The sequence below is a fragment of the Mesoplodon mirus genome, assembly GCF_964341445.2.
Source record: "Mesoplodon mirus genome assembly, chromosome: 6".
Taxonomy (NCBI): domain Eukaryota; kingdom Metazoa; phylum Chordata; class Mammalia; order Artiodactyla; family Ziphiidae; genus Mesoplodon; species Mesoplodon mirus.
The window spans coordinates 69,734,760-69,750,643 of NC_138982.1; the positions used below are offsets into that span (position 1 = coordinate 69,734,760).

The 15,884-nt window shown below is 33.5% G+C and overlaps 1 protein-coding gene across 3 annotated transcripts in view; it reads right to left on the reverse strand.

Moving 5' to 3' along the window:
• Nucleotides 1–15,884, reverse strand: part of RSRC1 (arginine and serine rich coiled-coil 1) — a 440,238-nt gene that overhangs the window by 165,648 nt on the left and 258,706 nt on the right. For all 3 annotated transcript variants that reach the window (XM_082625184.1, XM_082625183.1, XM_082625182.1), the window contains one exon: nt 13,064–13,115. In XM_082625184.1, the coding sequence (XP_082481310.1) occupies nt 13,064–13,115 (52 nt within the window). The remainder of the gene's footprint in view (nt 1–13,063; nt 13,116–15,884) is intronic.

Below are 15,884 nucleotides of genomic sequence, written 5' to 3' on the forward strand. Positions count from 1 at the left end.
AAAAGAACCTCAACCCATACTTCTATTAATACAAAAATTAATTTAAAATGTATTATAGATCTAAATGTAAAATCTAAACTATGAAAATTCTAGAAGAAAACATAAAAGCAAATCTTTGTGTTCTTCAGTTAGGCAAAAATTTCTTAGATATGACACTAAAAGCACAATACATAAAAAAAACTGATAAATTGGACTTCAACACATTAAGAACTTCTACCCTTCAAAAGACACTAGTAAGAGGATGTGAAAAATATGTGCAAATGACATATCTGATAAAGAAATTTTATCAGGAACTTACCTAATTCTCAAAACTCAGCAACTGAAAAACAAATAACTCAATTTTTTAAAAAGGGAAAAGAGGACCTACGATGGCAAATAAGCACATGAAGAACCACTCAACAACATTCATCATGAGGGATATTCGGATTAAAACCACAAAGAGACATCTCTAAACACCAAAACTAATAATACCAAATACTGACAAGGATGTGGAACAACTGGATTTCTCACACATTGCTTCCTAAGTGCAAAAATGGTCCAGCCAGGGGCTTCCCTGGTGGCTCAGTGGTTGAGAGTCTGCCTGCTGATGCAGGGGACGCAAGTTCGTGCCCCAGTCCGGGAGGATCCCACATGCACGCAGAGCGGCCGGGCCCGTGAGCCATGGCCGCTGAGCCTGCGCATCCAGAGCCTATGCTCCGCAATGGGAGAGGCCACAACAGTGAGAGGCCCGTGTACCACACACACACACACACACACACAAAATGGTCCAGCCACTTGGAAAACTATTTGTAGTCTCTCATAAAGTTAAACATAAAATTATCAAATTATCCAGCAATCCCAGTCCTGAGTATTTACCCAAATGAAACAAAAACTTATATTCACACAAAATCCTATTTGAAAATGTTGTAATGGTTTAATTCATAATTGTCCAAAACTGGAAAGAACCTAAACATCCTTCAATTAATTAACCCATACAGTGGAATACTATGCAGTAATAAAAAAGGAACAAACTACTGATACATGCCACAGCATGGATAAATCTTAAAAGCATTATGCTAGGTCAAAGAAACCAAACTCAAAAAGCTACTTATTATACTATTATATTTATATGACGTATTAGAAAAGTCAAGACTGTAGGAACAAAAAACAGATCAGTTTCCAGGAGTTAGCCGGGGGGAGGGGTTCACAACAAAGGGGAATGGGGATATTTTACGAGATGATAGAATTGTTCAACATCTTGATTCCGGGTGCTGTTATACAACAGTTTGCATTTGTCAAAAATCAAAGAACTGTCCCAAAAAAGGGTATATTTTACTGTATGTAAATCTTTATTTTTAAAAAAAACCCAAAATATTGTTTAGAAAATAGCCAAGGCATAGACAAGGAGAAAATATTTATAAACTATACATCTGACTTGTATTCAGAATATATAAATAACTATACAAGTCAATAATACAAACAATTCCTTTTAAAAATGGGCAACAGATATGAGCAGATACTTCACAAAAGTATACAGGTGACAAATGATTTCATGAAAGATGCCCAACCTCATTAGTCATCACAGGAGTGCACATTAAAGTCGAATGAAACACAACACATTTAACAGAATGGCTGAAATTAGAAAAAAACCAACAACATCAAAGTGATGTCAAGGATGGGGAACAAACGAGACTTCCATAATTTGCTGTGGAAACACAGAATGGTACAGCACTTTGGAAAACCGTTTGGGATTAAAGTTAAGCCTATACTTACTATATAACCAAGGAATCCCATTCCTAAGTATTTACTCAAGAGAAATGAAACTATGTGTTCACACAAACTTGTACTCAAATGTTCATATAAGTTTTACTCGCAAAAACCATAAACTGGAAACAACCCACCTGTCCACCAAGTGTTAAACGAATAAACAAACTGGTATAGACATACAGTGGAATACTACTCAGCAGTAAAAAGAATTGATGCTCACAACAATGTGTACAAATCTAAAAAGCATTATGCCAAGTGAAAGACTACTGACACAAAAGTCTACACACCGTATGATTCCATTTATATGGCATTTCGAAAACAACAAAACCATAGTGACATAAAGCAGATTAGTGGTTGCTAAGGTCCAAGAGGAGAGAATTGACTTCAAAGGAGTAAAAGGAACTTTTTGGAGAAATATAAATGTCCTTTATCAAAAATTTTGGTGGTGGTTACACAACTGTATACATTTGTCACAACTTATCAAATTTCACACTAATTATTGGGGAATTTTACCGTGTTTAAATTAAACCTTTTCTGTATCTCTTTAGGTTCTGTTCATAACTTCAAAACAATTGGAAAATGAAGACAAGCCAAAATTATTTTTTAAAAAACCTGAAATCTCACCATGCAGAAACAATAATTGCTATTAGCATTTTGATATAAATCACACGGGGTATTTTTCAATGAATGTAAACATGAACTTTTGGTCAAACTTAAATAAGATCAGATCCTTTACATTCTTCACGAGCCACCATTTTTTGAATTCCAAAATAGAACACAAATATATTTCTACTTCAAGTAAATATACTGTGTACACTAAAAAGAAAAGCAGACTATGCTATGATTCTCCCAGTTGTAAGTGAACACCAAGAATTCCTACTGTATAATGTCTTTTTGTTGTCATTAATTATTTCAATATTTTCAAAATTTATTTCTAATATATTACTGTTTAATTCACAGGTCTTGGATTCTCTAAGGAATGCATTTTTTAGTTTTGCTATATAAAATTCAAAGAAATCCTTTATAAAGATAGAACAAAATCTTAATTTTTATGGGATAGGACAATTAAAAATAACAGTTAACATTAAATAAATATTATTTAAATAATTTTTTGGAAGAGAGAGTTATTTGTTTATTTGTTATCATCAACTCTTTATAAATTTAAGGGAAGATGCTGTACTCACACACAAAAAGGACCACTCTATTTAAACAGGTTTTTTTTTTTTTTTTTTTTTAATGAAAGAAAAAAGAAACCCCAGGGTCTAAAATGTAATGAGTGATCCTATTAGTTCCACCAGACTAAAATCATACAGTCTACGTATGTGGTCTTTTCAGCCACATCTGTCATGAACCATTTTTACATCACAAAATGAAAAATACTGAGCACTGATTTACTAGATGAGACCTGGGAAAGTATTCATCATTTGATTTCTCCCTAAAAGAAAAATTGGCTCACAGGAAGACAGGTGACAGTTCTTTTCAGATCACACTCAGAACTTACACATTTTAGAATCAAATCTTCATATAATCCAAGCAAACGGAAAAAAAAAAAAGAAATAAAAGATTAACTAAAGTGGAAAAACAAAAGAAATCTCAATTATGACTTTCTTAAAATCCAAACATTTTGCTTGGCTAGGAAACATGGATCATACATTAAAAATATTTATAATATGTGAAAATGTATAAACATGCTTGCCACATAGTAGATGCTCAATAAATGGTACTCTTATTATTTTAAATACTTCATGAAATGCATACCTATTGAGCATTTTATATACTGATCTGATATTCCTCCTTTCAAAAGCTCTCAGTTACACACGGAACTTAAATGGAACTAAAATGGAATTTTTACTTAACATAAAATGTATAGTATAGAAGAGTTCTGAATTAATTATTTCTTTGACTTATCTGAAATCTGTATTAATCACTTTTTGGTAAATTTCTGTACATAATGTTATTTACTCTTATCATAAAAACAGACCTATAATTTCCCTTATAGGAAAAGTGTGGTTGTTTCTCAAATTTTTTAATGGCTTAAATTAAATATTAAAGGGTACTTAATTTTAAAAAACTTCATTACATAATTCTGTGTTAGATAAATTATTTACAATGATTATAAAACCACTGAAAAAGAAACTGCGTACTTGATAAAGCAAACATCCAAATCTTATACATTTGTCAGTCTTTCAATAATGAGTTCTGGGGAAAAATAAATTCACAGACACCCAAGTGAATTGGCAACTGTAAGTGACAGAAGCCCTTCTAAATCCTCTGTTTACACTGGGGATTAGCAGAGTAGATTTTGAGTTGCAAACTGAACAGTCCATGGTCAAGGGAACCTGCTCCCTGTCAGCCCGCAGGGCATAAGGACAAAGCATGGTCCTGGTAGGAAGTGACCCATAAACATATTCCTACCCAGGATTTATACAAAGCCAGTCTGCCTCACAGAAACTCCATATGACCATTAACTGGCCTGCAAGGCCTGCCAGGAGGCCTAATTACAGGTCTACAGAGCCCAATAACAAAAGCTGAAGGGCTTTAGCCTAGGGATGATCTGCTTTATACTGACTTGAGAGAGTCCATATAGAGGATCCAAAAGAAAGAGGTTTAGCTTTAAAATTCTCCCCAGAGAGCCAGCATTGTACTCAAGTCTAGAAAGCCCACATGCAACATACTTCAGCTAGGCTTAAACATACCACCCTCTCAAAATTAACATTCAACTACTGTCTGCTTAACATCTGCTCAAACATGGCAAGTTGCTGTGATATTGTTAGACTCTAACCGATAGCTTTCTTCTTACTAAATATTATTGGGGATAAATAATAGTCATTCAAATATAAATGTGTAACTGATGCTAAAACAAATAACTTATATTTTCTAAAAGTAATTTACTTAATAGTTCTCTTTAGGAAGCACTAGTTTATCTTTTTGGATTAACACAAAGTGCAAAATCAAGCTCATTATTGGAAACTGGGAGTTAAATTAACATTATCAATTTGATTTTGCATTAAAGGTATTAAATTTTATGTAGAATTTCTGAAGAAATGTGGTTTTGCAGAAACCACATTTGATGAAAAAAAGGTTTTAACCAATGCCCAAGTCAACGAAACTATTTAAGATTGTATACATTTGTTTCTTTTAAAAAACACAAGAATTCTTAATTCTTGATAACTTCTTTTAACTGTATATGTATGGTGGTATGAGGAGGATGTTTGGTTCAATATCTCTTCTTTTATTACCTCATAAAGCCACTCTGGTGATGCCATAAAAAACTACTTCCACTCCTCCTGGCTAATGTTTATAGAACGCTCAGTTATATGTTAGGTGCTGTTCTAAAAACTTTATTACATTAATTTATTTAGTTTTCATTAAAACTCTAAAGGTATATATTCTCATTCCCATTTCATAAATGAAAAAACTGAGGTTGAGCAAGGTTTAACAATTTTCCCATGGTTTTGTCAGTAAATAATGGATCTGGGGATAGCACCCAGGCCATCTGACTTCAGAACTTGACCACCATACTCTATTGCTTTTCATACTAATTGCAAACATTTACTGAATGCTTACTATGTACCAGGTACTATTCTAAGTGTTTTACAAATGTTAATGCACTTAAAGTCCATAACAACCCCATTAGTTATGTACTATTAATATCTCCATTTTATAGATGAGGAAACTAAAGAAGAACAAAGGGGAAGTGATCTGCTCAAGCCCACAAAGTTCGTGAACGAAGCCGGATATGAATCTAGACTAACCAACACACAATCAAGCAGAAGCCTACATGGGGAAAAAAGAAGTCTGAAAACTATTTATTTATATGAAATAGAAGTTAACTTTTTAATCACTTGCTCTGTTTTTTTAGGTTTGCCCTACATGAAAGCCTCTCTCACAATAAATCAACCTATTTCTTGGAGCCAGAGATCAGTGGTCAGAAGCCTATGGAGCAAAACCTCTGTCGATGTTAAATCAGGGCTGCAGAATGGCTTTCTATGCTCCCCAGAAACAGTACAACATTATCATGGCAATTTCATTTGTAATTCTCTGAACTACAAATATTTGAAGCTAGACTGGACTTCAGAGAAGTACTGGGACTTAACAAGATTAGATGGCTATGAAGAGAAAGGGTTAGGACTTGGCTTCCAGGTACTTAATGGGTAACTAAGAGAAGAAAATCCAAGTTTAACATGCTGCAGAATAATTGGGATGGAGTGAGGCGCTTACGGCTTATTCCCAAAAACAGCTTCTTTCCTCGATATAGTGTTCTTACGTGTGTAACTCTTCTGTGTTTTACAATACTTAATTAGCTTCTATCCCAGCAAAGGTCACTGAAATGCATGCCTATAGTTGGGGTGAAGAAGAAAACACTGGTAATCACAGAACAGTACCCTAGATTTTTCAAAGTTCTCAGAAATATAGCTACAATGAGCACCCTAATAGTTAAGGAAAAGAACTTTTATTCTGAATAAAACTTTAATCCTTTTGTATTATCAATTAAAAACAACTCATTTCAGAATCAAAGGCTTGCTTGAGGATAGAAATTATTTTATTATAAGGTAATTGTAGCATTATGCCTAATAAAACAAGACATGTATTTGGTAATGTTTTCTATCACCCTTCTTTCTGCTCAATGTAACTCAGGGATTTAACCTATGGATAGAAATAGCTCAGGAGTCCAGAAATCACTGGATTTGAGTCCTGGTTTTCCCACTTACTAGGTAGGTGATCTTTTACAAGTCATTTAAGCTTTCGGGATATTTGTAAAATGGAGTTAATTAGCTCTCCATGCAGTGATGTGAGTCAAATGATAAAAGATTTATGAAAATGCTTTGAAAACTATAAAGCACAATAAAAAGTGTTATAGATATTATTTAGAAAATGAAATATTACACAGAAATTTTATGATAAAGGGGATTTACCATACATGCATTAAAGAAACTTCTATTTCTCTTATAACATTAGAGATATAATTTTAAAGGTTGCAGGTGTCAATAATTCTATTAAAAGTAAAATATTAAGGAGATCTTTAGAGAAAATTATGTCTTGAAACTATGTTCTGAGAAGTGTCATGTTTTCACGGTGATGAAAAATATTTATGTTTTGGAAAAATCTCTCCTCTAAATTCTTCTTCAGACCTATGAGCATATGGAGCACAAGATGACATTGTGTTTTTGTGGAAAATCAACTAATGTGTGGAATGATGCTAACAAGTCAAACAACAGTGACAGCAAAAGTGATGGAGACGAGTCTTTAAGTAAACTCATTATCTTCCTTCTTCCTGCTGTGTGATAATCACATTTTGTTATCTCTTCTGTCATGTACTACCTTCAAGTTTAAGATTAAAAAGTTAGATTATTGCCATGTATCTTCTACTTTTGAAGCCAGGGAACTTTTCAATATATTTATTTAAAATCCACCAAAGAGTGGTTTAAATGAGCACACCAGCATCCAAAGGCTTAATTTTCAGTTACCCAGAACATTATTTCACAGTGACTTACTCACCAAAGATTAATAGCTGGAATTCTATTTGGCATAGTGACACTCACTACAGGCGCTATTAAAACTCCTGGGAAAGATCCAGAAGTTTTAGGTATGGTTCCTGACCTTCAGCCATTTATTATTTCATTGGGAAAACAGGTCCAACACTCATGAAACAAATATTAATATCAGCAGTATGTGAGTAAATACCAACATGAATGGTGTACATAGAAAAAAAGAAAAAGAATTCAAAGGAGAACAGAAAGATTACATGCTGTAATGGTCAGAGAAATCACGTGGAAATGTTATTTGAGATGCATATTGAAGTGTTTAGAGAGAGAAAGAGGAAGGAGAAAGACATTTCTAGAGGAGAAAAAAATCACAAGCAAAAATTCCCAGGTAGAAAAGAACATGAGTAACTCAAAGTATAATGAGAAGAAGTATAAAAATGAATTCTAAGAAAAAAAGTTAGAAAAGTCTGTGAATCCACCATACAGAACCTTGGAACCTTAAGCACAGAAGTGTAAAATTGATCTTGTAAGCAATCTAGAGACAGTGAATAATTTTGAGCAAAGGAGCAGCATGACCAAGTGGTGGGTGAGAAAGAATCATCTAGCAATGGTACTCACCAGAAGCAATATGGAAATAAAAATTTTCTGGTGGCTACCATCTGCCAGACTCTGGGCTAGATACTTCACTTATAATATTTATCTTCACAACAATCCTATAAGGTAATCATCATCTTCTCCCCTTACAGACCAGGAAATAATGGTGCAGGGAAATCCTCAAAACCTAAATATTGATACTGTCAAATAGGTAACTTAAATATGCAACATGGTCTAGTTGAGACAATAGGGGGCTATACTTTTATACTGCTGGTGGGAATGTAATATGGTTTAGCCGCTGTGGAAAAATTTGGTGGTTTTACAAAAAGTTAAACAAAGAATTTACCAAATGACCCCATAATTATACTCCTAGGTGTATACCCCTCAAAATTACAAATGGTTACTCAAACAAGTACATATATATATATGCATGTTCAAAGCTACACTGTTCACAATAGCCAAAAGGTGGAAAAAACCCCAAATTTCCATCAATAGATGAATGGATAAACAAATGGTGTGTGTGTAAACACACACACACACACAGATACACACACACACACACATATATATATATATATATACATTCAGCCATAAAATGTATTCTGTGGAATATAATAATATTCCACAGAATATATTCTATGGCTGAATGTATATATACATTATGTATATATATATACATAATGTATATATAATGTATTATCATGTATATATTATATTATGTATATATTATGTATATATTAATAAATATTATATTATGTATATATTATATACATAATACAAATATATTATGTGGAATGTATTATGTGGAATATTATTCAGCCATAAAAAGGAATAAAATACTGACACAGGCTACAACATGGCTATACCTCCAAAACATGCTAAATGAAAGAGGCTAGACACACAAGGTCACACACTGTATGATTCCATTTATATGAAATATGCAGAATAGATAAATCCATAGAGATAGAGGGCAGGTTGATGGTTGTAGCTGCCAGGAGCTGAGGGTAAGGTGAAGGGAAAGAAATTGCCTAATAGGTAATAGGTTTTACTTTGGAAATGTTTTTAAACTAGATAGAGGTGGTGGTTATATAGCTTTGTGGATGTATTTAATGCCACTGAATTGTCACTTTAAACAGTTATGTTTTATTTTGTCTTATGTGAATTTCACCTCAATGAATCACTTTTAAAAAGTAAAGAACTACAGTAAAATAGAAAATACACACATCTGCCATATTCCATTTAAAAAAAAAGTTTTGGCTAAACAATAAACATCAAACTACTGAAGGTCACAGAATGAGTGAGCAGTGGAAGCAGGCTTAGAACCCTTCCACTATTCACCACCCTCTCTCTGGAGAAGAGACAGAATTGAAGCAAAAGACCAACTAGGAGGTAATGGATTAACCTTTGGGTGGATTGTTTGGTGTCCAGACAAAGGAGTTGGCAGCGGGAAAGATAACAGAGGGATAACTATAAAAAATATTTCAAAATAAGTCATTAATTCTAGGTGAATGACTGCCTATAAAGAAGTCAAAGATAAACATTTCAAGGTTTTGAATCTTAATGAATGTGAGAATGGTAAAAGTATTTTTTAAATGAAAAGAAGGAAGTCATGGCCAAGAGGATTTTTAATTGGATTTACTCAATATCATAAAGTAAATCATTACCTGAAGTTATATTGATAACTTAAAGATTCAATCTTACAAATTTATATAGTTTTACAAGCTTGAGTCCTCCTGCATTTGGAAAAAACAAAACATCTTAGATGTAACCTTAACTTCACATCACCTTCAAATTAAAAGTTAAACAAGAGACATGAAACTTCATTTTAATTGCATTTTGGCAATGAACATGAAAAAAGATTCTATCTAAATCTGAAGATTTAGCATAGCAAAATATAAAAATGTTAACAGTTTAGTATATACCAAATATGATCATAACAAATACAATAAAATCTCTGACTTCAAATTCAAGGTACATGGTTACATTTTGCTTAATGTATTTTACTCATACATATGTCTTTCAAGATCATACCACTAGTAATTATTGCCAAAGTTATTAAATATATTTTAATTCCAAACCAAGGCCATTATTAACATTCACTAATAAATCAATAACAATGCAATGGTAATATATAAAACTTTCTTCTGGGACCCACAATTAGAGTAAAAGACTAAGTCTCTCTGCAAGATTTCTACATATGAACCCTATCTACCAGATTATGGTAACTATAAGGCTGAAATAAATCCTGGCTCAAGAATCTAGCATACAGCCTTAAGTTCTTCCCTATACCCAATTTTAAGGCCCCAAAGCTGAGGGTGTTTTCCCTGAGAACTCAAGTAAACTCCAATGAGACAGAATGGGAACTACCAGGCCTTCCTATCCAGCCACCTCAATCTTAGGACAAGGCTAGACTTTATCCATGAGCCTTACCAGACTGAGCTCAAGTTCTTATTCCCCCCTACTTTATTTTGCTTGTTTGTTTATTTTTAATAATACAATGAATACATTGATTCATCACTGAAACAGAGATCCAGAACCTTGACAATAAGTTCTATATTTGCTTAGCACTCCCCTATATCCATCTATCTGCTTCTCCTCTCCAAGGCCACAGGTTCTCACTAATAACAGTAATATATGTTTTTCAAAGGGGTATAATATGTTATTTCATGTTATAAAGCAATACAGTCATGGAAATGGCATCAAAAAGCAAAATCTGGTTAAAATGGTTTCTTAACCAGTGACAATGGTTACAACAAAATCCTTTTGTAAAACAATTTAGCAAGAATGTATAAAAAGCCACTCTACATATTAACACCCTCTAATCTCATAAACTCATTTCTATAGTAATCAATTCCAAGAAAGTAAGCTAAATTATGAAAAACACTATTTGTAACAGGATGTACATAACAGTATTATGGATAAGAGGGAAAAGCTAGAGACAATGTAAATGTTCAATAAGAAGAAAATGATTAAATAAATAATCCTACATCTAGCTAAGGTCTGTCCTTTGCTTATGGGGGGCAATGTTAAGTTTTTTAATTTGAAAACTGTCATAATATTTTGAATGTTTGTCAAATTCACAGAACCTCCCTATTTATCCTTAATAGAATTTACAATGTTAAATTAAAACATGAGGAGTGACAGCTGGGACCAATATAAGCAAGTTATACACTGAGGTCTGCACTGTCAGATCTGTTTTATAATATGCTTTTTGTGACCACCTAGAGGGGTGGGATAGGGAGGGTGGGAGGGAGACGCAAGAGGGAGGAGATATGGGGATATATGTATATGTATAGCTGATTCACTTTGTTATAAAGCATAAACTAACACATCATTGTAAAGCAATTATACTCCATAAAGATGTTAAAAAATTTTTTAAAGGTAAAGAAAACTGTATAAGACTATGAAATACAATTCTTTATAGTTGCATTAACAGAAACAAATATTTTCTGGACTAAGCACCATAAATATTTTCCTTTAAAGCAAGAGTTTGTCAGTACTCAGGTAATGAACCTGGAAATATTTCTTCTAAGCAAAATGCCACTAAAGAATGAATATATATTATATAAATAACAGAGAATCGTATTAACTAGCTTTATCCTATAGTATATTTATTGGAGAGTCAAAATTTGAAAAACCTAATAGTAAGCAAAATTTTAGTATATCACGTTTTCTATGTAAAAATAAAATGAGTAAGATCAATACATAAAGATAAATGACTTTTAAAGTAATATGAAGTGGTATAGAGATTCACAGTCAAAATATTAATTTTTATACGGTTACTTCAATTAGTGACTTATGAAGCTAGTATATCATTTATACTGTTGTTCCCAATCTTTAGACTGTAGACACGTTGGGTAGGAATAAAAGGAGCTAATGTAATAAATCCTTGAATTAATATGCATACATGTATTTTTGAAATGAATATTAAAAATATAACTACTATCATTTGGTAGTCTGAGATTACTCTTTTTTTTTTTTTTGTGGTACGCGGGCCTCTCACTTCTGTGGCCTCTCCCGCTGCAGAGCACAGGCTCCGGACGCGCAGGCCCAGCGGCCATGGCTCACGGGCCCAGCCGCTCTGCGGCATGTGGGATCTTCCCAGACTGGGGCACGAACCCGTGTCCCCTGCATCGTCAGGCGGACTCTCAACCACTGCGCCACCAGGGAAGCCCTGAGACTACTTTTGACGTCAAAATAGAATTCTCATTTTCCAGTTGGAAATTATGAACTCTTTACAGATGCTTAAAAAGTAAATAATTTTAAGAAACATGTAGTCCTTTGGTAATATTATTCTAACCCTACCTCATGCTTGATCTTACTAACTTATTATTTGAATGTAACATATATTTTTATTTATTTATTTATTTATTTATTTATTTATTTTTGTGGTACGTGGGCCTCTCACTGTTGTGGCCTCTCCCATTGCGGTGCACAGGCTCTGGACGTGCAGGCTCAGCGGCCATGGCTCACGGGCCTAACCGCTCCTCAGCATGTGGGATCTTCCCAGACCGGGGCACAAACCCGTGTTCCCTGCATCGGCAGGAGGACTCTTAACCACTGTGCCACCAGGGAAGCCCAACATATATTTTTAAAAACCACATTAAGATTCAGAGTAAAATATCGGTCCTTGGAAAAGATAACATGGATCTCTTATATTTTTTAAAAAGTAAAGTATTTAATGTGTACATGAATCTGGGTATTATAATCTAAAATCAAAGAAAGAATTATTGTACAATTGAGATATTAAAACATACAGATTTTTAAGATTAGATGGTATCCAGACGAATAGTCCAATGAGTTAGTCTAATGTAACTGGAAGAATTAGTAAACATTTATCTCATTTCCTTTAGAGCAAAACCTTGATCTAAAAATCACACCTTATATAAATATTAAATCAAAATGATCACAGCCTCAAATATAAAACGTAAAAGTATAAAATTCTTCTTAAACATGCCACTAAAAGCACAGTCCGTAAAAGACAAAAATCAATAAACTGGACTTCATCAAAATTAAAACTAAAATCGAAGCCAGTTTTATAAATAAGAAGGTAAAGAATGACCTTTTAACATCATACTATAGCAATAAATATTTGAGGTAAAATATGGCCATACAAAGATCTCACAAATTTGTGAGGCTATATGAAAATAGGTGTTTTGCTCTTTGACCCATTTGTAAGCATGCTAGGATTTATTTCACATATTTTCATTTAAATAAAGTTAATTATTAATACTTACCAGCAGCTTCAAGAACCAGTTGTAGTCTTGCTTTGGCCTGTTCAGCTGGTGGCTAAAAATCAACCATAAAAGACACTTACAAGGCAGTTTTAACAGAGCTTTAAATTAATGCATTATTATGTGAGTATCAGAAAATTTAGAGAACTTTGTCATAATCAGTATTAATATCCACCCACATCTTAACAAAATTCCATCACAGCAGCTCTACCAATCTACTCTCTCACCCTAGTAATCAAATCACACTTTTCATTATTATGATTCAAGAATGAAGTTCTTCCTTTTTCTTTTTCTTTTTTTACTGCAATAGCTTTCATTTGTTATCCAACATGTACCAGTCAGCAACAGCCTAAATACATGTAATTTAATAAGGAGGCAAACCCCACACATTTAACAACATACTCTCAAGTTGTGTTGTTTCTTTGCATATGGAAACATGCAAAATGACCTATTATAATTTAAATAGCAACTTAAAGTCCAATACCTCAGGCAAATTATATCCTAAAACCAAATATTTTCTGCTTCCCTTATGGTATTTGAAAGGAGCAATTGTGATAAAGATAGGACACAATGTGAGTTACTGCTTTCAATTCCTACTAACTGTCCTAAAATTATTCTCTCAATGAACCTTGATTCAATACAGTTGATAATGTTGAAACTACTTTCCTACAAGTGACCTTATTCTGAGATTTTTGGATAATATGTTGATGGTATCCAAACTATAAGATGGATTGTATCAAGGTTAATGTCTTTATGAAAGACTTGTTAAAAACTGTTTTTAATACTTAAGACTTTACATTTCTTAAGATGTCAGTAAGTGACTAAATAATCTCATGTTTATATACGATACCATCATTTGAGAATTAACATTTTACAAGATATATTTGAATGTTTTGCTATTTGTGAAAAAACAGCCTGAATGAAAAGAATTATATAATTGGATATGGAAAGAAGATGTTGTGCTCGGAAAAGTGTAAGAATTTGAATGGCGCTTCTGAAGAAACTGTAAGAAACAGGATAGGAGAGTGGTAGATGAGACAGGAAAGAAGACAGGGCTAGCCTTTTATATCATAGAAGAGGGATTAACAAACTATGACCTAAACCTGGTTTTGTAAATAAGTTTTATTGGAACATAGCCATGCCCATTGGTTTATATATTGTCCATGGTTGCTTTTGTGCTCAACTCAACAACAGCAGAGTCAACTATTTGCGGCAGGGCTCTTATGGCCAGCAAAGTCTAAAATATTTACTATGTAGATCTTTAAGGAAAAGACGTTGACCCCTGACATATAAGACGGAGAGACCTGGAAGAATTTGAAATAGTGGGGTGACGAAATGAGATCTGCACTCTGACACATCATTCTAGCAATATACTTGAGGATGAACTGCAAAGATGTGACAGAAGGCAAGGAGCTCAGTTAGGGAGTAATTAAAGAACTCCAGATGAGAGATGATGAGGGCCTGGGGAGGAGCAGTAGCAGTAAGGCTGGACAGGAAGAACTAGATTTGAGAAACATTTAATTGGTAACATGAAAGGACTGATTGGATATGAGAGAAGTAGGAGTTGACAAACAAAAAGGATATTTTATGTCATATGTTTGTAGAAAAAAATGTTAAGTGTGCTTTATAAAGTTATCAATATTAAAAATGTGACATCAAACTAAAATATCATAGCAAAATATCAACAGAAGACTGTGACATCTACTGAATATGATCTCTCTAACAGTTATAAAGGAAACTGTCAAGCAATTAACACGAACATTTATAATGATGAAAGGCGAATGACATTTGACATCAGTATCAGGGAGCATAGTGAGTGTGCAGAACTGTGGAGCACATGGCCCAGCTAAAGAAAGCAGCTGGTACTCAGCACCAACTCACTGTTGTCATGCAGAAATGCAAACCAAGGGTAATAAAACTTCTTGATTTTTTTCCTGAGACTTTAAGTCACCATAAAGACAAATATTGTGTGGAATAAACAGTACTTCTCAGAGCCAGATTCAATCCCAAAACAGACAGTCTGTGATCTCTGCCATCTACTTAACAAACACAGTAGAAACATGATATTGATACTTTGTGCAACATAGCATAACTAGAATGGCAAGAAGGAAATAATGTTCTGACTAGCAGATCTCAAGCAAGCACAGAATTATGAAGTATACATTTCAGAGTATCCTAGTGAGCAGTGATGTTTGATAGAAAAATGTGAGAAACTTTATTGGTTAAGATATTTCATGGGAAAGTTATAGGTATTTCATAAGAAAAGATTATTTTTACCAAATAAGAAATATTTAAAACAAATATACAAAGTGATGAGTACCCATATTCAGTAAATATTAACAATATTGTTAAAGTCTCTTAACCCACAAAACCCCATCCATAGCAGCTCCCTCTCTCCCCCAGTTAAAATCTATGTCTTAAAAATATGGTGATTACCGTCCCTAAAGAGTCTTAATGGTTGATGATTACGATAAAAACACCTGTTAAGACATATTTATATTTTATTAATTCCTCTAACAATCTATAATACAGGATTCATATTTCAAAGATAAAGAAAACCAGGGAATAAGAGTAGTTTACTAACTTGCCTTTACTAGTAAATGATAGGCTGAAATTAAGACCTTCTGACTCCAAATCTCAGGATTCTTCTAACTACATCACTAGGATATTCATGAATTCAAAGCAATTAATTTCACAGATATAAAAGCATACAGATAGATTTTTGATTCTGTTAAAAAAAAATCTATCCAAGGGCTTCCCTGGTGGCGCAGTGGTTGAGAGTCCACCTGCCGATGCAGGGGACATGGGTTCGTGCCCCTATCCG